Source organism: Strongylocentrotus purpuratus, unplaced genomic scaffold (genome assembly GCF_000002235.5).
Source record: "Strongylocentrotus purpuratus isolate Spur 01 unplaced genomic scaffold, Spur_5.0 spur5_scaffold_6, whole genome shotgun sequence".
Taxonomy (NCBI): domain Eukaryota; kingdom Metazoa; phylum Echinodermata; class Echinoidea; order Camarodonta; family Strongylocentrotidae; genus Strongylocentrotus; species Strongylocentrotus purpuratus.
In genome coordinates this window covers 59,555,024-59,580,409 of record NW_022145612.1, presented here as the reverse complement: position 1 = coordinate 59,580,409, position 25,386 = coordinate 59,555,024, and the positions used below count along the sequence as shown (strand labels likewise).

At 37.9% G+C, this 25,386-nt stretch overlaps 1 protein-coding gene across 1 annotated transcript; it reads left to right on the top strand.

Annotated features, from left to right (window-relative positions):
• Window positions 1-933: 933 nt before the first annotated feature.
• Window positions 934-23,841, top strand: LOC100893847 (neuromedin-B receptor). Its single transcript, XM_003731045.3, has 2 exons — window positions 934-1,480; window positions 21,416-23,841. Exons 1-2 carry the CDS (start codon window positions 1,476-1,478, stop codon window positions 22,545-22,547), a joined length of 1,137 nt encoding a protein of 378 aa, XP_003731093.1. The 5' UTR covers window positions 934-1,475; the 3' UTR covers window positions 22,548-23,841.
• Window positions 23,842-25,386: the final 1,545 nt, after the last annotated feature.

Sequence of the window (25,386 nt, the reverse complement as noted above, 5' to 3'; positions counted from 1 at the left end):
TTAGTAGATATGAAACTACTATGAAAGTGTATTTTAGGGTAGTCCCTTTTTGTAATACTAGTACCTTATTTGCTTTTAGTAGCTTGTTTGGATATAGTGGTGGTGGTTATTTTACCTGACTGCTAGAAAGCATAAAGGCTTGTTAGTAAGCAACCAGAGATTAATGCCTTACCAATGGGCACTAGCGCATCGCCTTGGTTTCGAACCCGGGTCGCCGGATTACGAGACTACTGCTCCACCAACTGAGCTATCACGCCTCCTCTGAGCTATCGATGGAAACATACATCTTTAAATGTAAATATAAATTACTTTATAAAGTTGCAACACGAGTGACATTTGATCAAATCCATTGCATTCATTGCGTGCACAATAATTGAGACTAAGGCGTAATAATTGATCTAATTCCGTTTGTATGCTTGCCACTGAAATAACTTTGATGCGAAATATGGCCAACAAAAGACAGTTCGCCGCCCCCATTACTTTTTTTACTGTCTTTGGAAGAATATTTTGGTTCATTACGTAATTAGAGGGCAAGAGTATCGGAAGAGACCACAGTCGTAACAAGAGAACTTTCTCTGATCTTCAAAGAATAAGTTCAGCCGGAAATATGGAAACCACAAGGACGTGAATTTGTGCTAGTAATGACATTATCGAGTACATGAGGAAAACTACAAGCACTTGGTTGATATAATATGAGCTAAAAAGCTTAATGGGCACAGGGGCACAGGTGGGAGTTGGAGACACACATACCAGGCCAGGTGTTATCTTATTGGCTACAATAACACTAGAGTACGTGTTATCGCTACGTCACGCAAACAAACGACCAATGGAAATAAAGCGGGAGATGAAATATCATCCCAGTTTATTGCCGTGCGGCGGTAGTCTAAGCCGCACGCATCACAACGTCTTGCTTTATAAGACAGCACGGTGACTTTGCCATGCTGAGGGACAGGGACATGCATGTAGAGAGTTAGAGAGAAAATACCTTCTTCTCTCAGTCATTACATGAGCATCGACTGAGGGGCGAATACCGCAACGATCGTCAAACGAATTATGGACGAGTGAAGTCGACATGTAGCCTGGTGTTCGTAAAGAGAGAGACGACTACTACTACTCATAAGAAGACTGTCAAGCTGGCGTTGCCTGCTTCTATTTACTTTTGGCGGGAATCGAACTGGCTCTATTAACACCTGTTTTCCAGATGAGTGCTCAAAGTTTGCTTCGATGCATTAGCGCAGTTTTATGAGACCTGTGCTACTTTCCTCTTTAGGTTTTAGAGTAGATAATCTATAAAAAGAAGAGTAACAGTACTATTAACAACTTTATTCGAACGTTTGCATTGACCCGTCGTTTTAGCCGCAATCGATGTGAATTCTTTAGATTGTGAAAGTGTATACGACACTTACTGTTCATTGAACTGACGGATTCAGCGATTCTCTTTTCCACTCCAGCTAAAAGCACATTTCATAGCAAAAATGACGTAAGTACTATCAAGAATATTTCTTTATGTTATATAAGAAACAAACAATATTTTGCAAAACGCCAAATGGCACACGATGCACACCATGTGTCAATGTGTTGTTCAGAAATGTCATATGACATAATTAGATTACCTTTATATGAGATTGCGTCCGTCTTGCATCAGGGAGGGACGGGATGCTATATTTAATAATATTGATCTTTTGGTGTGTGTATATCATGGATTGTTTTCAAGACAATGCATATCCAACTCACACCTAAGTAAAATAAAATGAACTTCGATTGGTAATGAAAAGTTATAATAGAGCTGATTTCGATTAAGGTCTAGCATGGTCAAAGTGGGAAGGTCTGAGCTATAAAATAAAGCTGATTTTATCATTTTACATGAAAATGAAATCTCAATTTTACAAGAGAAATGGAGAGGCTTGCTTTTGTTTCGTTTGTTTGACATTATGGAGATAGATTGCATGCTGTTTTCGCTGATCGTATGCGATAATGTTCATAATATTATGGTGTCTCTTATTAGGCCTATGCACGTATCATATTGACATTTTCATTTTGTTTCTCCCTCATGATTTCAAAAACGTGAAAAGGTCAGGGAAAATACCGATTGTTGCGACTTTAAGAAGTATGATTTGCAGAATAGAAAAATAAAATAGATTAGTGATAATTCCTTGTTATATCCCATATTTGTCTTTGCATACCCACCTCTTTATCAGGTTTTTGCAAAGAGATTTAGGGGGTACCTAAGAGAAACATGTAAATAAATATGTACTCAGATATCCGAGAATATATGTGGTTATCAAATGTCCGTGCTTCATCTTATCAATACCCTATGGATTCCACCAAAAATGTACGTAATTATACTATCACAGCACGTCCACACAGACGTATTCGAAACACCTTTTTCCAAATTAATCAAATGTCATAAATCAAACCGACGATATCAACACCAAATCATTTTGAAAACGAACAGAAAAAGTGTCCATGCTGCACAACAGGAATGACCCGACATCGATAGGTTGATAGATCGATAGGTCGATATGTCGATAGGTTGATAGGCGTTTAACGCATTTCTAAATGATATGGAACTGATACTGTATTTACATATTTGTGTCAATTTATTGACAATGAAACCATTGTAGTGTATTATTTGGCATGATATGAATTGATTTGTGACGTAAGTGTGAGCTTGTGTTGATCTATTAGACAGTGGTGATAGCATGTTTTGGTATGCGACGTTTGGATTGCATATCCCAGAGGTGTGAGTGAAAACGGGCATATTCCATCATCTCCACAGAGCCTTTAACTATTGCGCGGTATTTTTTGTATAAGACATCGTGATAACTCGTTTGGCCTGGAGAAGAAAAATTATGTCAAGAATTCTATTTCTTGGATTGCTCTTCTCGCTTAGTTGCCTAGGTACCCCTCTACATCCCCATTTCGATTTTTTTTTACTCTCTCTTTTTCTCACTCCGTCTCTCTCTCTCTCTGCCTCTATCTATTGCATTGTCTTTGTCTCTATTTATTGTCTACCTCTTGGATTTCGTTCTTCCATGCCAAACCTTATCTCTGTCTCTCATTGACTCGGCCTTCCCCTGACTTTCTATATATTACTATATCTTTTTACTTTCTTTACCTCTCTCACACACACGATACCCACTCAAACACGCACACACACCCTGTCTTTTGCCCTATCATTTCTTCGCCCCTACCTTTTTGTTCTCTTACTCTTACCCTGAGACACCTTTCCATGCCCAGTTGTTCATGAAAAGTCAAACACAACAATACGCTTAACCCCCTCTTTCTGTCTATCTCATTCTTTACCGCTGTACTCTCTATTCTCCTCCTCCCCTCCACCCTCTTCCTCCTCCCCGTCTCTATTTCTCTTCAATTTTCTTCAAACTTCTCAAACCCGCCGCGTGCGCCCCCCCTCTCTCTCTCTCTCCCTTTCCATCTCGCTCTCTCTCTCTCACACACACACACACACACTCACACGCAAACAAGCGCGCACGCACACACGCACACACATTCACACGCACACGAAAACACACACATACACACCCACCCCTCCCTCTTTTCACCACACCTATCATATCTCGCCCATTCCCTAACATCATCATCCAGTATCTCTCTCTCTCTCTCTCTCTCTCTCTCATCTCTCTTCTCTCTCCCACCTATGTAAATCAATCGTCGCTATATCTATTTAATGGGTTTATTTTGTGGGGTAAAATGAAAATTAATACGTATTGATTGATACCACAAGACAGACTTAATATGTCTCGAAAGATTCATAAGGCATTTACGCACACTTTGTTATTTTATCCTTTTCCAAGATGCTGTGGAAAAATAAAAAGACCGATGAGGGAAGTCTTTACCCGCATAGCTCTACCGAAGAATATAAATGCTTTAATGTGAAAGGGCACAATAATAATACTAATTATAGTAGTTACATTTGTAAAGCACATAATACTTATTCATGGGCGCTATAAACTAATGTGTATTACCCCTCATTCATTAGATTCAATTGCTATTCCGCATATGATAGCGTACACGCTCCGCTCCCTGTGAATTATTCCGTCCAGGCTTCATTTTACAAGCGCACAAATGCCAATCCAAGATGGAGAGTGACAAATGTGGATAATTTTCTTGCCAAGGTGCCGGGGCTCGAACCGATGACCTCACATTTCCAGTCAAGTGTGTAAACGTGTAGACCACTCGACTAATTACTATGACAAGTTACACAAAAATGTAGCGGTACGTAATGAGAAGGCACACCAACACGAACAAATTATGCAAAATTGTATCCGTCAATCAGCCATTTACACCCATCAGGCAAAGCTTAAAATGTGTGGTTATCTCATTAAAGAAGTAAAAAGTTATTCTTAGAAATTTGTCGATATGGTCCCCGGAGAGGTAAACATAATTCTGTTTTTTGCATTCGCAGAACACCCGGGAGCTGACAGGGTCGCGTCACACTGCCAGTAACAAGCAATCAACATCATTGTAAGAAATAGAAAATGAGTTAAACTTCTGCCTTTGAAGCGTCAAAGATATTTCAGAGAAAAGGCACCCAAATAAAATATATGCTTTAGATATTTGTTCTTTCTTCTTTGATCAGGACGTGTACACGTACTGCGCAGACTTACAAGGACGATTATGAATGTATATCTTCTTATCTTAGGTAATATTGCACAGTTTTCTGCTAAATAACCAGACATGTACTATGAATTATTTTGGTCAGCAAAATTATATAAACCGATAGGTCGAAATAATAATAAAACTCGTGAACATTGAAAACTCAAATTTTAAATGCAAGTTACCCTGGTGATCAAAATGGGGTACGATCTGTATCATTCAAATTAAATTGGACACCTTTTAAAAACAGTATTTATATTGAAACAGTCTGCGACTAGTCAAACCAACTGGTAACGACGGCAGGTTAAAATACAGTAGCTGTATTGATGAACAAGACATCTTGAATGAAATGCTGTTGGTCTTCGCAACACCAAGCAGTCTTTTTCGACAACAAAAGATGTGGAAAGTAAGAAAAGACGAACTACCAGATTAATCAAGAATTCTGTGATCAGAATGCTTGGTTTGCTATCAGGTATCCCAGCTCTAGGCAATCATTTTCGGTAACAATAACAAATCCTGTTCGTTTACGTGAATCGGATGTTCCGTCATAGTATACATGCAAAATTATAAAAAGGATAAATCTGTTGATGCTACGCTAAAGGGTAAAAGACCTTGAGAAATCTTGTAAGATAGAGAAGGTATACTATACCTTACATCTCCATTGGGTAAAGTATTTCTAACAACCTTTTAAATAGAAGTATAGACACTCAGGCAGGATGGAAATGGCGCTGAAGACGTAGGATGTTTTTTGTCTTTTGAAATATTATTTCTGAGAAATGAAATTATGATATCGAAGCGGTTTCTCCCCGGGATATTGAAGACATTTATCGATCCCTAATCAATTTTTTATTGAGAGTGTGTGCTCTTTAGCAAAAAGACATATCGAATGGCAGTAATGGCAACGTTAAGAGGAATATCCCATTGAAGTTTGAATCCAATATTCATATCATATATACTACATCATAAAAACAATATCTGAAATGTCAAAGGCTTCTGGCGAAATATTAGGACTATGAAATTCAATCTTTTCCTTCCTGTCTACTCAATGGTTGATTCAGAAATTGATATCAGAACAATAATAAGTGAAGTCCCCTTACCATTGACCGAAACTGCTACTGTTATCTATTCTATGATCTCATGTAGACTATAGACACCCATATATTTTGACTGTCTTTATTTAGTTGGCCTTCATAAGAGAGGTCTCTTCATCGTTGATGTAGTCTAAGATGGAAAGACCAGTGGGGACAGTTCACTTGTAATACATTTGTCGTTGATTGGGGCAGCTCAGCTGTGCGTTTGGTAAAGTGCTTTTATATTTGTATTCAAAAATATATTCTAGCTTATTAACATATAAAACCATTGCATTAATGCACGGATACAACAAAAAAGACAAGATGAAATTTAACAAAAGGCTTTATCTTTGCGATTACTAAAACATAATGCCATCTCAGTATAACTTCAAAGAAAAATTGAACATCACAAATGTTAATATTACCATTTTATCTTTAACAAATATCTTGCACCCTAAGAGGGAGCCTTTCAATCTTGTTTGTCTGTCATTTCTCGCTATACATTTCAAAGCTTTACCAATATCTTCAGTGCCATTATTATTTTTCGGTAAAGAAGTTGGTTTCAAACAAACTGACAACATAACATATTGTTCATCTTACTGCATCCATCTATCTATAATTCCAAGTGACTGATTAGTTTTCTTTCAAGAGTTGCGTCATCAATTTAATCTGACAAGAATAATACCTCAATTACCGGCAGTGAAGTATAAATAGATAATGTCGGTTCCTCCTTGCAATCATTTCAAAGGATAAAGATGACTTTTCAAATCTTGTTTATTTGGAGAACCTTTCTTTTAACGAGGTGCCACATCTGGATATTCTTAATATACTAAGTAATTGCTGTTGAAATCCGAAGAAATAATTTATAAATATCATAAGAAAATCCTGACAGATTCTATAATCAACCCTCTCTCTCTCTCTCTCACACATGGTGCACCCGCAAACCTACTGTAGATTCTATAATGTCTAAGGTAATACTACTAATAATGATACTAATGTTAATGATGATATCATTAATGATAATAATAATAAGCGCTCGTTGAAGTTTTGACATCCTGAATACGTTATACACTCTTATGTTATTTCAGAGGTCGGTCCGCCACGCCAATAACTTGCAAATTGCAAATGGAAAGAGATTGTTCTACACTAGAGTTCCGGTTCGTGATTCGTATTACGTTTAATATTACATTAGAGTACATAAATGTATCGACAGGATCTTCATCAGCCTCTAGTACTCCCTGATCTATCAAATTACGTATAAACTCAAACGAAGTGAGTATAGAGATAGTCCACAGATTTATGGAAAGCCAATCGCCAGTTTCTTCGTTCCGTGAAAATCACGGTGGCTATTTCATCTTCAAAACTATCTCTCCTCATTGTCATTAGATGACTAAATAGTTTAGAATTATTTATTGAACAAAACAATTTGTATGGACCGAAATGTTGACATTTGGCGTTCCATAACTCAGTGAAGTTAAGCCAAGTTTAACTTTGTCCCTTCATTTGGATAAGGGCCCTTGAGACTAGAACCTAAGTATAGGCATGTATCATGGATAGTAATGGTCATGAACAGTTGACCTCTCAATGAAGCTTAAAGAATATGACTGACACCCCTTATTTCAAAGTCAAGGTCAACGATCGTTAGGTGCACCTGTTTCAACACTGATCGAATCCCTAGACTCTGGATTGGTGAGGATAGCCGGAGACCACGTCGATTACAATAACATGAGGCTAGCTGCCTGGAACTGTGAACATGGGTGTTATTCCAATCAGCGTAATGACATGGGATTCATCTATACAAACCAAAGTAAGGTGCTTCCTAAATATTGATTGTCCGTGAAAAGTCAAGACGTCGTGACTTGCTGATTGATCTCAAACCAAAACGTTGCGGGTATTCAACAGTCACTCTTCACAGTTCCTTGATCACCAAGTCAACCTGACATTCAGAACCGTTCTGGATTTGATTTCTTCTTTTTGTCCGTCACATCGTGGTGTTTTCGTTCGTGACCTTGTAATCTGCAGGGTCATGATAGTTTATTAATGCGACTTTCATAGCTGGAGGTGTCAATGGACAACCCTTTTTGGATTCCTATAAGATTCAATATGGAGAATGTCGAAGTTAACAGCTACAGAATTAAAGTTCGGAATGCTATCCCCGCGATTAACGCTTAATTTAAAAACAACGTATTTACGAAAGTTATAACATCCTTCTCTCTTCAAACTCCGAATTTTATTTAAATAATTTCGATTGCCTTTTGACTACCCTGGATTCGTAATATTAAAATTCTCTCTTGGGTTTCTCAAGAATGGAAGAATTCACAGACAGTATTCGTAACCCGATCACTTGGGTAGCGAGGTGAAAGTCTCTCTGGGTGTATGTTTGTCACGGTTATCAGTCATATCGTGTGGCGTAAGAAGAAGGGGTACAAGGACTCGCTACGCCCTAAAAAAAAAGGGGGGGGGGATGGATAGAGTTGGAGGGAGGAAAGAGGAGAGAGTAGAATATCACCGCTGTTTTTACATCACCGTATTAGGTGATGGTGCTTCTATCACTAGGGAGTCGGACTAATTTTCAGTCATGTTTACCGTAATCAACATTTTGTTCCTCGACTACTCCATATCACATCGTGCAATACGATTCCCCGGTCAATGTGAAATCCAATTTTTCATTTAACTCTATAAGATTACAAACTAAATCAAATTTCCGTGGTGAAATGATTATTTCAATGAAATCGAAAATATCCCGAGATGCCTTCGATTTTGTCTGCGCTTAAAATGCAGAGAATATGGAGAAGGTAGAGAAATAAAGAAAACAGTGAAAAGAGTTTCAAAATCGCGTTGTTTGTGTCGCTTTGCGTCTTTTTAATTTAATTTTAACGTTATAATCACATCATACATTGATCTTTGACATTGTATTACACTATAATTCTCCAGTAAAGACCTCACTATCTTCCAATATAGATGCTAAACTTCAATTAGTGTATAATGTGATTAATAATCAACGTGTAGAGCGAAAATAAAGGAGTCCACATTAGTTTCCTATTGTATAGACCTACCAAGATGATAGAACCTGAAGTTCCTATGGAGATTAGCTGGTAGAGCATTATATGAATAATGCTGATCGAATTTATTATAATTATGGCACCAGTACTTCAAGAGTCACCAACTGATCTGTATAAGCTCGTATGTAACAAAGTTAAGCTTCCCTATGGTATGCCCCTTGAGTTGGAGTTAACTGGTCATGCCCCTAGAGTACCCACACCCCAAGTTCTCCTCGGCATCAAGGAGCATCAAACAGAGGCTGCTTGGTTTCAGTTTATTATTCTGTATCCTGTAAATAAGAAGCTATCTCATGGGATATTTCAGCGGTGTGTTGATTTATTTCACGCCCACCAATTCTTCGTCCCCATCCTCCACGGTGTTTTGTGTCTGTCTCTCTTTCCATGTAGCTCCACAGCGATACGTGAAAGCCCGTTTTCCAGCGGCAGAACAATTAAAATATTAGATTCCCTGGGTGAGGCGACCTTGTGAAGGGATGAAAATCAATTGCGTATCTCTGACAGCACTTCCGATCAATAACGCCATGTAATGCAAGAGAAAGATGGCAGGTTATACGAGGAAGACTTACAAAGAGTAGGTTCCCAGTTCAGTGAACCCAAGTCTGTTGATACCCATGGCGCCATTGTATACGTTCAGAAAAACAGGGCCATCTTGAATGTTGGTCATCATCATCTCCAACATGATGCTTTTGAAATTCTAACACTATAACCGGGAGAATAGCCTGGCTACTATGATTGTGGTGATCAAGGAATACCACGAGGACTTGATAGCAGATACACATTTACTACCCCTGGGTCGAGATAGTCGATTGTAAATAAAGTGCCTTTCTAGAAGCATGGACACTATGAAGCCAGGCATTCGAACCGACAACCTTATTGTAGAAAAATCAACCTCACTATTCATGGATACCTTTATAGTCGTATACGTACATAGTCGTACACAGGAATTATCACGTAGCTCTTTAATTATGCTTTAGATGGAATAATTCGTCTTTTTACCAACAGTTTATCGGTTTGCATTATTTTCATCTACCCCAGTCCCCCAGTAGACTAATATCCTACGTGATCGACAGCCCATGAGACGGAAAACTACACAGGGGAAAGAAAAATAATGTTGGCCTAGTGGCTGAACCGTTGTTCTCGTTGGCCGTCGGTCTAGTGTACCCTCAATGAATGATGCCAGTGTCTACGCCGCTGTTGAAATGGGATAGAATTTCTTATCCTGCTACTAGCAAATGCACTTTCACCGAAAGTACAAGTTAATGGAATTCGAGTTTGGTTTAAGCTGTAATTAGATTATGAGAAATTTGGTAAATTAAGCCTTACACTTGATTCATGTTGAAATGCCAACTTGATTAAGGTGACAGGAGCAGGGCCTAGAATGTCGTTTGACCTCAAAGATGGCACCCATACCTTCTTAATGTTACTTTCATCTGTCTTAAATCGAAGAAGCTACGGTAAATGAAAGGAAAGAGTGGTTCTGCCCTAGGTGCACTCTTATGAAATAGGTATATCATGAATACGCTGTCCCTGGCAGGAAAATGCAAAGGACATAAAAGATACAGAAGGTCGTAACTTTTATACTGTGAGTTCACGCCCATCTAAGTCTTATCAGACGATAATTCAGTTCCTTTTTAGTTATTTCTCCTATAAACAATAATTGTGATACTAATTATGATATAAGATATCGTGACATTTCTATTGATTATTCAGGGTCGAAAATATGTTTTGACAAAATCACGATTCTGACCAGGAATTTTAACAGCAGATGGAGGATTTTTCAGCAATTTCAACTCGAGTTACACGCGCCATGTTTGCCTTCTGCTCTAACCCGCTACCCGGCTCCTGTTACTTGCTATAGCCCCGCGAAATTAAAAAAACAAAATGTCGAACAAAGCGAAATGCCTGGTAAGAGGATAAAGGTAAACATCGCATCTGTGTGGTTGATGAAATTGCGTGCCTTACCTTCTAGACTTTAATTCTCGATACAGGCAGTTGATTCTCTCTCTCTCTCTCTCTCTCTCTCTTTCTCTCTCTTTCGCTCTCCATTTCTCCTTTTTCCCTTCTCGTTCTTCCTTGAAGGAAAACAAAATCGGCTCAGCTTTCGAAAATTTTGATTAAAATTCGTCACGAAGTGGTGAGTGTTAACAAAAGTCGGAAGTAAGATGGTGGTGTTTTTCAGCTAAATTGGGGATTAATTCGAATTTTTCCTTGAAAATACGAGATGTACAAGATATTAGGTATACCAGTTGAGCTTATCCACGAAATAAAAGTGTGGCAAATTACTAAACCTAAGCGAAAGGGGATTAGATTTTCTTCCCTCGTGAAATTTCGCGCTCATAATACAAATACTGTAAAAATTGAAACAATCGAAATTTGTAGATTATCTACAGCTAAATGACCTCTGTTAAGAGTAATAAACAATTAAAGGACACAAGGTTATGGCAATAGTTATAAGGAAAAGGAGAGGACTTGGGATGTTTCAATAAACTCAATTATTGTTTTGTTTCTACTTTTTATGACGAACGGTATTTGTCAAAATATGAGGATCCTTGTCACAAATTTTATCAAACTCTACCAGCATGTTTTTTTTTTAGTCGTTACTTGGAAGCTTGCAGACTCTTGAACTGTTTTTTATTTGTTATATATTTGCATGAGAAATTCGAAAATCGTCAAGTCAAAAGGTGAACGTTGTAAAGCTGTGAAACGGATAAGTCGTTTCAAGATGAAGGGGACGGGGGGGGGGGGGCATTTTAAACTTCTCTATAGCTTTCACTGCCTAACGAAATGTGTCTTTGCAAATCCTTTTAAGTGGCCATTTAATATCTTCATTTACCGTCTTAAAAAATTGCTATGTAGTGTCGTCACAAGAGACCAAAAATAAGTATGTAAAGAGCATAGTATACTAATTATATATGACAAGATATCAAAATTGATCTTAGGACATGTAGGAAGTTTGTTCATTAGTACTTATACTGATACTTAAAAGGCGATAGCTCATTTTGTAGAAACAGAGTTTTCATACGAGTCTACAGTATACTACTAGAGTTAACAGACGTTGTGATAAAAATTACGGCCTATTAAGGCCAATTCTAACCCTTCTGCCACTACTTCTTTTGAAAGAATCGTATTGACACTAAACGTGTAAATACATGGACTTACTGTTATCTTACTTATTCGTAAAGGATTTTCCAATGACACTGATTTTTATTTTAACACTGAATACATTCTAAGAGGATGTGGATAATGATCAAGGATCAGCGACAGGCGACTCTAGAGAGTACCGATTAAACTTATCATCATATAACTTTCAAGACACATGGCTAGAAACGAATCCACAAAGTGGTTTTAACCTAAAAAACATGATTTTAACCAGAGTGGCGCCTAGGTCTTTCTGTCAGGATTTAATCAAATATAATAAGGTTAAAAGCATTCTTGAACATTCAGATTTTGTTGATATAGAAAAAGAGACAACATCAACAGTAACAACTTTTTTCCCTTTCATTATAAACAAGAGAAATCTACAAAAGTCTTTTTAGTCTGATTCTCTTTCTCTACCCCCTTCTTTTTTATTTTTAGAAGGGGAGGGGTGATTAAACTTAATTCTTAAGCCTTGTTGGCCTCCCATAGGCAACCAGTAATAGTAGACTGTGAATTAGGTTTCAAATACCCCCATTAACATGGGCCAAAACAAAAAGGACAATCGTCGATCTCAGAGGTTCTTCGGTGACCTAAATGTCTCCCCAACGGGCAAATATCTATTCTAAGCGCAAAACGGTTAGGCCTCCTATCCTATAGAAATCACTGTTTTCTATGTCAAGTCACGTCACATAGAACATTCGTGCTTAAACACTTAAAATAAGACGTTAATTCGCACGGAGATACTGGGCATGGGAAATGGGTCTTTTCATGTTCCCATTCAGCGCGTTTCTTTTTGGATACGATCCATTAAATTGGATGCATTTTTCCAGCAACACGTTTTGTACTGGAAATGTTTGGTGTTCTTCACTGGCAAGAAAAACACGTGAAGATTCCGGCGGAGGCAATTGATGCTAGTTATGAAAATATGATGCAAAATAACCCTTTTTTATACAAAACTTAAATTTCGTCCTTATAAACTAAAATAGATTTAGTCAAATTGAGACAAAAGATATCTGATTCCTTTGCAATAAAAACAAAACGTTTTTCAGTATTTATCTACGATACAAACTACTAAAGCTCTCATTTCCTTTACATTTATTGAAATGTCAGAGTATTGCTGAACAAGAAAAATCTTTCTAAAACAAACAGAGATTGAAATGCTATCTATCCTTTTTTATAAAACAAAACAAGACAATAATACAACGCATAGAGGCAAATTAGAAATGATAATCTTAAGTGATAAGTGCGTTTAAGAGGCGTCGTGAAATATCCACTATTTGATTGACTTGCTAAGGGCCAAAATTGCCATTTTGTGGACATCTTCTGAGCTTAAACAAACAAGTGCATTATATGCATTGCTTATTTTCAAAAGCAAATCACTACTGGCGCCCCAAATATTATGTTTAGAATGAAAATAAGCGTGGCACTTCATGTCTTTTGTCAAGACTTAATTAAATAGTACAGAAAGGTTGAAGGTATTCTTTAAACATTCAGACATTCATCCGCTGGCAACAAAAGTTGACATTTGCGACCAGAAAATGGCCCCGGGTAAAATTCGGTAATAATTGGAAAGGCTTTTTTTCAAGTTACATTATTTTCACTGATGCCTTCTGAGCACGAGCATTGTATTCTAATATCTCGTGACACACCGTTCATTGTCAGATATGAGAGTTCAGCTTTAAATATTCATCCAAGTAATATGCATTTTTCTTTATGATATACAAATACGTCGTGCATTACTAACCCTTTCAGGACGGAAATTTTAAAGGGATAAATTGATAACAATTTATTCCTCAAATTGGCAAACTTGTAGACTGTGCCTGAAAGGGGTGATCAGTATAGTCTGTACATCAACAACACCCCCTTTAAAGGGCGCCATTTGTATGTACCAGACGAGTGACGTACATTCTTTTAAAACAAAGACATGTGGATTCCAATCGTGAAAATATGTGTCTACTGTACGACAGAATAAAGAGAATGTATGTCTACACGTATGCCCTTGAGATGGTATCGTCTATGTTTCTAATTACATGTCTGGATGATTGACCAGGATACAATGGCTATGTTAATACCAATGCGATGATGTTTCCATTAACATTTGTATCTAACATGTCTCATTCAAATAAGGAATTTTACGAATATTCGTCATTTGAAAATTAAAAAATGTTGCTAGTAGAAAGCATAAAGGGGATAACAGATGAAAAAGTTTCATCTGATACGCAACATTGCTTAGTGTCCCTCTCAGCTCGTATTTCTTTTTGGTATCCCTCGGTGGTAGTTGTTGTGTATCACTTAGTCTATATTCTCTACTAAATTGAAGGAATTGGCTTCTTCTTTTATTTTTTATTTTTTTTGGGGGGGGGGGGGGCGGGGAGTCGAGGGAGATTTTAATTGGTGGATGAAATGTAAGTTACGAAGGCAATCGATTTATAGGAAATGGTGTGGAAGGGGAAATATATGTCATATATTTCCATGTTCCCTTCCTTTCGTCGCTTTACTCTTTTCCCCGTCCTTTTCTCCCATCTTCGCAATACAATTTAGGGCACGTGCCGCTTGTGTCCCCCGTAGCTACGCTGCTGACCCAAAAACATTCACACTACCTTTAATGAGATGATTATCGAAATTAATGAAGTAAAATGTATTGAATGTAATAAAATAACGGGAACCAACAGCTTTGCAAGAAGACATGTGGAGAAGCAAAACAACTCTGCTAGAATACTACCGAAGCCGATGGATTTTAATCGAGACGGGGAAAAAATCTATGCCGTTTTATTGATTGGATGAAGTTCCCAGCTGAGGACTATCTAATACCAGGTTTTGATCGCTTCAATCAGGAAGCTATTTGGAAGTTTGATGGAATACTAACACAGGATGGTGGTGATAAGATTCCCGGGATGATTACAGCGATGTTGGTCTCTCTCTCTCTCTCTCTCTCTCTCTCTATCTTAGAGATACAGTTGGGTTCTGGGCCCCGTCTTATAAACAGTTGATATTAATGGCAACCTTATTTTTTTTTTTTTTTATGGTCAGTTTTTATTCTTTTCTCTCTTGAAACAAATTATAATCATAGTACAAATTACAATCATCATAACTCTCACTGCAAATGTGATGACATTATAAATCAGTATAAATTTTTGTCTTACAAACGGCTTCAAAGGAAACTTACATAGTTAGTTCCTATACATCATATTTGAAACAAAAATTCATATTTTCAAAGAAAACATATGCAGTTGTATAATCCAATTTTTTGTTTGTTTTAACAATGTAGCAACTTATACTTCTTTTATACTGTTGTCCTGAGAGAAAAGTTTTCTCTTTTTGTTAACCCTACCCTACCCGACCTCTTCCTTATCCCCATTCCCCCCCCCCCCCCTCTTAACCGGTGGACGACTGGCTCTGGGTTCCAATTGTTTGTCTAATACTCAGGTTTTCCCATTTAGAAAAATGAATAGTGAGAGTTCCCCTCATTGCTGCCAATTTCCTTTCTTCTACTTTATCCCCTATTATACTATTCTTTATTTCATTAAAAGAGGGTGGTTTTTTAAAGTTCTCTATTTCTATAATAGAGAACTTATTGGCGATTGATATCGATCACAACTATGTACATAAGAGATAGGAGTCTGCAAACTTGCGATTGATTTAGGTCAATCGCAATCCTTTATAAGACGGGGCTCTTGTCGAGTAATATTGAATCATGACAAAATGAACTAGAACAAAAAGTTTCATTTGTAGTTCAAAACAATAATTGTATATTCTGAGGTTTTATAATCATAACAAATTAATGGTAAAATAAACTGCACACAGATCTAGGTTAACACATGAAGCATCAAATTCTGTTCCAAAGATAAAAGCTCTTCGGAGTTTTACTTGAAAGATAAGGGGAATTCCAAGAGAAGCTCTATTTATGTTTTACTATGCTAATATGACATCCTTAAATATAAGTGGGACTAGATTAATGGGAAAGCTCTGAGATTCCTTTCAGTTTAATTGACGCTCAACCTCCTCTTTAAAGAGTAATTGATTCTTTATGCGATACCTTGCTATGATCGTTTTCGATGAGATACCGTCTTCCCATTGCGACGCGTGAGACCTACACTCATTTTAAAGAATATTGGTTGCATTTTGCTCGTTAACGAAATAAAAGCCTTGGTTTCATGGCGCGATGTCGCTATAAAAGACATTTTCCAAAAAATAATATTCATTATGTTTAACAATTCGGATTAAATTTGAAATTCATATACTCAATAGATTGTTACAATCAAAGTTACAACATATAAATCCCCTTGGTCACATTCTAAGTTGATACAATGAGTACGTGTTCTCACTGGTATCTGTATTGTCTAGATTGTACTATAGTGTTGTTTTTTCTTTGTGTGTTTTATTAAAGCAAACCAAGAGAATCACATATTTACAAGATTTAATATTGTACTATATAGTTTGCTATACGCGATGAATAATGCGTTTCTCAGTGGTGGATCCCGGCCTTTTGAACTTCGGGACGCACCATCATTACATTAAAATAATACTAGTAAGAAGTTAGTCAAAAATAGTTGGTACATGCCAGTGTTTGCTAAAGGTGTTGCTCCCTCCTCAGAAGTAGGGGCTTGCACCTCCCACACCACCTTAATATCTGTAACTGTTAAAGCCCCACTGCACTACTTATAGCTACTTGCGCCCTCTATATAGCAAACAATGCCTAATCGGTGACCGCTGGTCCCCCATGATCCCCTTTTCCTTATGTTAATTGAGAGCTGGATAGTCTAATCCCTCGGCTTCAGTATAATTATTGATAGCATGTCGACCGATTAAAGCATTTACGCATCTTTAAATTTTCCAGATCTATTAACGATGATCAAGGGCTACATCCAGGGCACCAGCTGTAACAGGTGCTCTCGTTAATTATCATATTCTTGTCAAGCTCGGACGCTTACGGTGACTCGAGCAAAAGGCAATTTTCATCGAACCCCCGAGGTCGTTTTATAGGGACGTGTTTTCCCTTTGTAATTAATGTAGTAGATCAAGTTATTAACAGATATCTGATTATGACCAAAACGAGGTGATCAATCATAAAAGACGACCAGGTTCCCGTGTGAGTAATCCTTAAAATCTTTCGTTAAATTATTCAAACTGGGAAGAATTTGGATCTATCTTACGAACATGTCATGAATCTGAATGACTATACCCTACGTATACCTAGACACATCCCTTCAAAGCAAACTTGAAAATAGTTACAGCTTAATCACTCACACAGCATTTGGTTGTACAGGCAACTGCGTTTGCAGTTGCTGAAGATTAGGCCTATATGTTTTGATAACCCAGTACAGGAACGACGTAGGAGTTGGTAATTTGCTTACGTGCATGGTAGAGAAAGGCAGATCTGAAAAACAGTTTCAAATTTGACATAGACAGATTAAAATAACAATTGTAATCCCTTCAACAATCTGACTGTATTATGTAATACAACCAATTTGAATGAATGTATGTTGCAATCTACCGTAGATTTCAGTGATACTCTAACTTGTATCATAAATTACCGACTGGTAGGGATTAGGGTCGCTCTAGGCGGAACACGTCCCAAGTCAACGTTGGTCACTCAAGTACTCAGTCAATCCAGTAATCATTTTACATAACATTCTGGGAGGTTTTGTAAAATAAGCTCATGATGCATTTTCTTGTTTCATGAAGAATGGATATCAAGACAGTGTTTCAGTTTCCTCCGACATCAGATGCACCAATGACATTTCATCATTAGCCGTTAGTCAGCGTCCAGCCGGCCAAACCACGAGTCTCTTTAGTCCAATAAAGCCATTTTTCAGCCCCAATTCTGACGCTTTAGAATGCCTACACCGGGGAATATTTTAAAGGAACAGGTGGTATTTGACGAATGAAATAAGGAAATGATGCACATACGAAGAAGTCATCCCCACCCACCTTATTAAAGAATGCATTACTGTACAGCCTACCAATCTGTGGTATTCAACAAATGCACTGATGAGAGTATTATGTTACCAGCGGTTAATCAACGTTCAGTGGTCAGAATGCGACTCCGGCCAAATACTCTCATCAAATTATTTGATAACTACCGTGTTTTAGAACGCATTTTCAAAGCACTTAAAGGGACTTGGTAACATTGTTTAGATGAGAGAAAATGATAAGCTAGTGACTTCAATGCTAGATGTACAATTAAAGATAATCTGAAAGTTTGAGTTAAAACGGAACATTATTACTGATAAAAAGTGTGAAAAAATGATCCGATCGATTCCTTCATTCTCCCAACTATAATATTACAATTGAATTACATTTTAGGCTAGTGTAAATCGTCACAAAGCAATGAATTGGCTCTGTATAACATTCCAGACATTTAAGTGTTGAAAGATTTTTTAATGCCCCTCTAATGTCTTATTTTCATGGAAAAACGGTTGGGAAAATTCAAAAATGGTTGGTAGAATTTACTGTTAGAGCGTGTCGCACAGGGACGCCTTCAAAGAAAACTTTAAACATCTTTGTGTTTTGAGAACTTTGTCAGGAGTGTTTGCATGTTAGAGGGTAAGTATGATAAAAGTAATATAATAAGTAACATTTCATACAAAAATTACGCAATTTTTTCATTAACCTTCAACAATGATACCGAGTCACTTAAACTTCCACAGAATGCCGTGGCATACACATCGCATGAAAAATGCCACATGATGCATTTGGGTAGCAAGTTTGTACCCCATAAATAATTAGAGAATGTCAAGATTCTGTTTGAAGACCATGAGACAAGTATGTTCAGATCTTCCGTAGATAAACATTAGTGGCGCCTGGTAGTATATAGTTACCAGTGGTTGATAGCCGGTCAAAGCCGGTCAAAGTGGATCACGTAGTGTTATTTAACCCCATATTAAGACATCTTTCCCCATCGTCATATCCTTTAGAATTTAGACACTAGGCTCGTCCACAAGTTATCATGTAGTTACCCAAGTAGGGAATCGATAGAGGCACCAGAACCTCCTCCACCGTTTTCCTTGAGATACACATTTTTAGTTTTAATAGTCTAGATAAAGAATTGGATGCCAAACAGGCGAGTCGCCTATGTTGTAATCTATCTTATATATCAGCTGTACCCCCTGCTTGTATAGGATTACCAACGGGTTAGAAGTCAGGGTCTCTTTAGCCTGAACACGACCCCAGTCAAATGGGTCAGGCAGACACTCAGTCATTTTCTCCTTTGTTTTACTCAGACATTCACCTGTGCCTTATAATGTTACTTTTCTCTATGTTCTTGCACGAAGCATGATAATGGAAAAGCCCTGCAGGCTTATGAATGGCTGCGAGAATGAGGGTTATTAGAGCCTTGGGCTGGCGTACTTTGGTTGTATACCGTATCATCATGTAATATGAACTGACTTTTACGATACCCAAGCCCTTATCGCTTCTGACATTTACGATCCCAGGCCCATTTCACACTAGACACGATCAGATACGTTACCTTATTACAATTAATTGACCGATTTAAATGCACCTTTTTTGTTATAGAGGAAACACTTCTAAAAAGTGAATAAATAAAGAGAGGTAAATCAAAAGCGATTTATATAATTGGAAAGTGCTCCTCCAGTGTGCAGTTTGTGAAAGGCTCTCGAGACTAACGATCTGATTCGTCGCGTCATACAAGTTTAGAATTATTAGGCACCACCGCGCATACCATGGGCTAGGCAGGAAATTGTAATTGAAATTGTTCCATAAAAAGACGAGGCCGGGCACGGAGCAGCAAGTTGCAGCTCATGTAGTGGAATGACATAAGACTTGCGCCCGCGACTTCGTTATTTTCTTCAGGGTTACTGCTCATGGCGTTGTTGCTATTTTCATTCAGCAGTCAGTCAGCTGTAACTGGTTGGATGGCCAGGAAGATGTGATGGACCATGAAATCGCAATCCTCCCCTACCCAGGTATAAGTCAATTACGCACACCAATGCTGGGTTGCTTCCAACCGTGCCGCCATGTTCGCACCTAGTATCACATTAAGTATCGGTAACATGGAGGGGTCTGATGTTTTTTGCTTCACTGCGAGTGTTCATTCACTTTTCAATCAAGCACAATTCGATTCTTATTCATTGATAACTCTTCAACATTTGAAAGTGTTTACGCTCAAGATGTCCCACATACGTTACCAGACTACATCAACGACTGTAGCATACCTGGTGATTCTCTTTACTACAGCAAAGTTCAGACCAGGACAACGATAATTTCAGTGTTCATATTAGCATAAAAATGATGAATATCTAATAGTGCACTTATATGTATCTACATTGCAAGGTGCTCCAGACGCTCCAAAATTACCACAGTTCTGCTCAGCTACCGATTTCGGAGCTCACAGCATCCAAGGAATTCCTTCCTATGCTTTTACTTTATTTGAATTTGGAGGCAAATGTTTAAGCGCAGTAATAGAAGATATGTACTTATTTATTTTCTTTTGGTTTTTTGGGGGGCGATCTTTGCATTTTTCTCGTATTTGTACATTGCTGAACAATATTGTGTAGGGGTTTGAGTATCTTGCGTTCATTCTGTACGTGTGGCTCGATTACATTTATTCGGGGGCTCTTCAAGTAATTTTAAGGGCTCACGCACTGCCCCTCCCCAAGTCCCCCCCTAACTATAAAAGCGATTTTAAATGCAGATATAAAGAAGTCGTATGGAAATGTATGGGTCCAGGCTTTCCAAGGGTTAGCGTCGGCGTAAACTCGCTCTTTGTTTGACATGGTTAATGCTCTTTACATTACATTGGGAGGATCAATAATCAATTTAGACGTTACCAACGATGCACTTTGTAGCTATTCGTACGATTTATTTCAGCCCCTATCCAATTATTTATGCATTGTTAGTAAAGGTCATATTCTTTTGGCGAGATGATACATGGGGAATGACGCGTACTAGGATATGGAATTCATTAAGATACCTGTGCAGGAAGTTACGTGACTGTTTCGCGTAATGGTTTGCTTTTTAAGCGTTAAAGTTTCTGGATAAAAAGAATCTACAAATGTATTTTTATTCTCAAAAATAGGCCTTGTTAGAAACATGAACATTTAGAGAGCAAGGTCTTTAAATTGTTGTTAATGATGCAATGCAGTGTAAGGACACTGATTTTACCAATTGGTAAGCAATACAATCACTCCCCGATATGGATTTTTTGTTTGTTTACCCTATAGTATTTTTGCACGCTAGCTAACGATTAAAAATTTTGGCCAGCTGGTATTCGAGAAGGGAACTCTAGCACCACCTCAGCCCTAATTGGTACAATAATAATCTTTACATCTACGACGGTCATATCTCAATAAATTTTATATTTGATTGTACGTGTGTATCTCTCTCTCTCTCTCTCTCTCTCTTTCTCTCGAAATGCTGATACAGTTGTTATTCGTTACCACTGTTATGATTCTCATCCATTTAGTTTACCACCTGTCGAGGCCTTTTCGAATTGACGTATCGAGCCAGAAAGTTACATATTTTGATAATTTGCCTGACCTTTGTGTTTCTTCTGCCTTTTCCTAGGACCACAACAACCACTCTCCCTCCGACGACAATGGAGTCGTACAGCTCTGTAAGCTGGTCCAGTGTCTACGTGAACATGACGGAACCTACATGCGAACCCAACTGGGGGAAGCTCTGGGGTCCTTTCTTTCTCATCCTTGTCGCCATCTTTGGTTTCTTTGCGAATCTGAGCCTGGTGATAGTCGTGCTCCGCTACACGCATTTCCATACGGCCCCGAACATCCTGGTGCTCAACCTGGCCATCGGGGACATGCTCTATGTGTTGGTGTCTGCACCATTCCACGCAGAGCACGAGGTTCACCATTGCTGGCAGTTTGGTTTAGTAATGTGTAAGTTGAGTAACGGCATGCAGGTGCTCTCTCAGGGTGTCTGTGTCTATTCGCTAATGGCGGGAAGCATTGAACGCTACTGTGCCATAACTCGTCCTGTAGGAGACAACAGCACAATGTCACCCCACCTCAAGACATCTCTGGTGGTGACAATGATATGGGTCGTGTCGCTCGCGCTTTCCATTCCAATCATGAAAATTGCCTCCATGCCAACTTCAGTATCGTGCTTTTATTTGCCGCATTTCAGCAGAACTGCTCTGATTCACGAGACATTCCGCTTCATCGTTATGTATGTCATACCACTGATCACCATCACTTTCTTCTACACCAAGATGTCGCGAACACTCATCCTGAGCACGTCTCGATTCTCGGGAGAACGTCAGCCCGGTGCAGCCCCGCAGCTCAACACTCGACGTCGAGTAGCCATCATGTTGCTCACAATAGCCATCTTCTTTGGCATCTCGTGGTTGCCTTACTTTGCGTATGCCATGTGGTTCCAGTACTCGTTTGACTACAGGAAGCCCTCGCACAATACCATCGCTCATGTGTTCCGTCAGGTTCGTTTTATCTTGGCATTCTTGAACACATGCTTCAACCCGGTGGTGGTCTACGCCTTGAGTACAAGTTACCGCCGAGCGCTGGTACACACCCTGCGTTGTCGACCATCTAACGAAATTGGACGAGATGGCCCAAGAAGTACTTACTCAGCCTACAAGAACAGTGTCGTGACGGCGAGGAAACGGGTCACCAACCATAACAACGCATGCTTTGAAAGCACAGATATGACGGTTCTGAGTTCATGACTAACTAATAAGTTCTCTTGTTGCGAGCGAACAACTCCAACGTAAAGAGGTATATAATTGGGCTTGAAGCACAGCGGTATATCACAACGACCTTGTCATAGTGTGACAGTCACATATTTTAGTCTGCTATTGACGAATGACTACTCGTCAGATATTATAAATACAATTAATGCTCACATTTCTAATATTGTACAATCTTTAATTTCTTACTCTTATGAAAACCTGTACATAAAAATCAATATGCTATTTTGTGGAAAGCAAGTCGTAAATAAAACATGTATCAGTTGAATGTTGTTTTAGTCATTTACATGATGTGTTTTCATGTTTGCTTAGTTGAGCTTTTCACACGAATGATCATTTGTAGACAACAAAGCAAGGACTGATGGACATAATGACGGACTTGAACGCACTATATGAAACGACTGAATTTTGATAAAGATTTCGTATTGTCTTTTTCCACCACCTGACTTTTTACCTTGTGACCAGCGACCTCAACTTTATTATTTTTTTACAACGACCGACGCAGAAGAAAGACGACCGGACAAATGTTTATAATTATTACAACTGTTGTCAATTTGATTAACAATGTACATGGACATACGACGAGAAACGAACTACTACACTCCTAAATACCGTGACAGACAAAAATAGAGCATCATAAATTATCAATGTTTGGTACATCTTAATCCGTTAAGTCGTTTACATCGATCGTTTCAAGGAACTGACTTATATATCGTAATCCCTCCCGTTTCTTCTCCCTCAGTGTAATATAAAACTATGAATTCAAAATTGCACTGCTGTCTTTCGACGTGATCTGGAGTGGAGAATACACGCCAAGTTTCACAGTACGTGACGGACATTTTTTCACGAACAGACATGGCCAAGAATGAAAAACCAAACTAGTCTTTCAAATACAGTTTGTAAAGTTTCACAGAACTTTGTAGTGACAAGGACATGATTTGCAGCCTCAAGTAATCGCAGTAACTGTTCTCCATGAATAGCCAACAAATATGCCACATTAAAAAAAAAAAAAAATCGTCATTCAGATCAAATCACATAAACAAACACTTTACTTGCATAAATTAAAAGAAGAAATTCACAGCTTTTATTCATGACTGGTAGTAACCGTTATCAATAAAATCAAACACTTTAAAATGTACTCGGTAACTATTCTATATTGCTAGAAAGGTACATATTGTAGAAATGACATTTATTTAGTACATTGCATCACGTGGATAAAATGAAGTAGTAGTAGTAGTATATTTGAAGTATAAGTACTTGTATCAGTAGCAGTAGAAGAAGAATAAGTAGTAGTAGTTGTAGCAGTAGTAGCAGCAGCAGCAGTAGTAGAAGTAATACTAGTAGTTGTATTATTATTATTATTATTTAGTAGTAGCAGTAGTAGTAGTAGTAGTAGTAGTAATGGTAATATGGTGTAGTATAAGTAATAGTGGTAGTAGTAGTAGTAATAGTGGTAGTAGTAGTAATAGTGGTAGTAGTAGTAATAGTAGTAGTAGTAGTAGTAGTAGTAGTAGTAGTAGTAGTAGTAGCAGCAGCAGCAGCTTTGTAGTATTTTGGAGTTTGTTATTTGGAATATTCCTAACTGTATCCCAACTCAAGAATGAACAAAAAACAAATCCTTACATGTATCACTTACAACTGTTTAGAAATTCGTCTAGCGTAAAACAGCATATCAAAGGTAATACAAGGTGTCCAGGATAAACAAATACTTCCCAAAGCCGCGGATCGCGGTGTTCAAAGTGTTTAAGGATTACCTTTCTACCTTTCTACGGTACCTGGTACTCATGAATATACTAGTCCCGGGTAGAGAGGGGGAACTTCAGATTATCTTGCTAACGGATACTAGTGACATGACGGGACTCTAACCCATGACCTTCGATCTTCAGTGCAAGTGTTAAAACCACCCGACTACCAAATCTCGATCTTCTTGAACTTGACATGGTAAAGGCGACGCACTTTATATAATCCCCCAATCGAGTTGACTTATTCTATTTAATTTTCAGTTAATGAATACAATTATTTTCTCCTTCATTAACTCTTCATCTTAGTGAAAAGGTAAATGAATAAAACAGATTATATTCTCTTTTAACTTTCATTTGGCATGGGGAGGGGATCGTCTGCATACGCTTGATAACATCTTAAAGAAATATGTTCAAAATGTAGACATGATTACTTAGTACTTATAATTGTGACAATTGTTCTAATAATTGATATACACGACCTTGAACAGACAGGACGTCCTTGACGGGAAGCTCTACCATTACAGGAAGCAACCTAATACAGCAAGAAACGCATATGATATTTTATTGCTTTATTGTTTTAAAACATCGAGGTAAAAGAAGTTTCGAAAATTTGTAATGAAAACTTGATATATAACATATATACGTGTGTTGCACATCATCGTGAATTATTCTCAATTGCCCAAACAAATATTACTGAATGACCCTAATTTTTTTGTGATAAATCAGACAACGTATTTTGGGGGTAGGCAAATTGATGTTAGTTATCATTACCTTTGTTTTAAATATGTATATGCTTGTATTTTCCGCACTCACTCAATATAATGAGAAGGCATCATGTGCCGATAAATTTTTAATTTGACAAGTTTAGTGTAAGCTCACATTTCTGCCATTTGAGTGTATCTTTTCTTCAAATACATTATAATGTGATAGCATCTGTGTTTTCCCATTGTTCTATCTTTTAAAAATCATGATCACTAATTCTCATTAGTCTGTCTAAAGCAGGCGTGACCGCACTAAAATGTAAATTTGTGGTTTTTGTTTTACTTCAATGTTGAGTATATAATTTTCCATGTGTA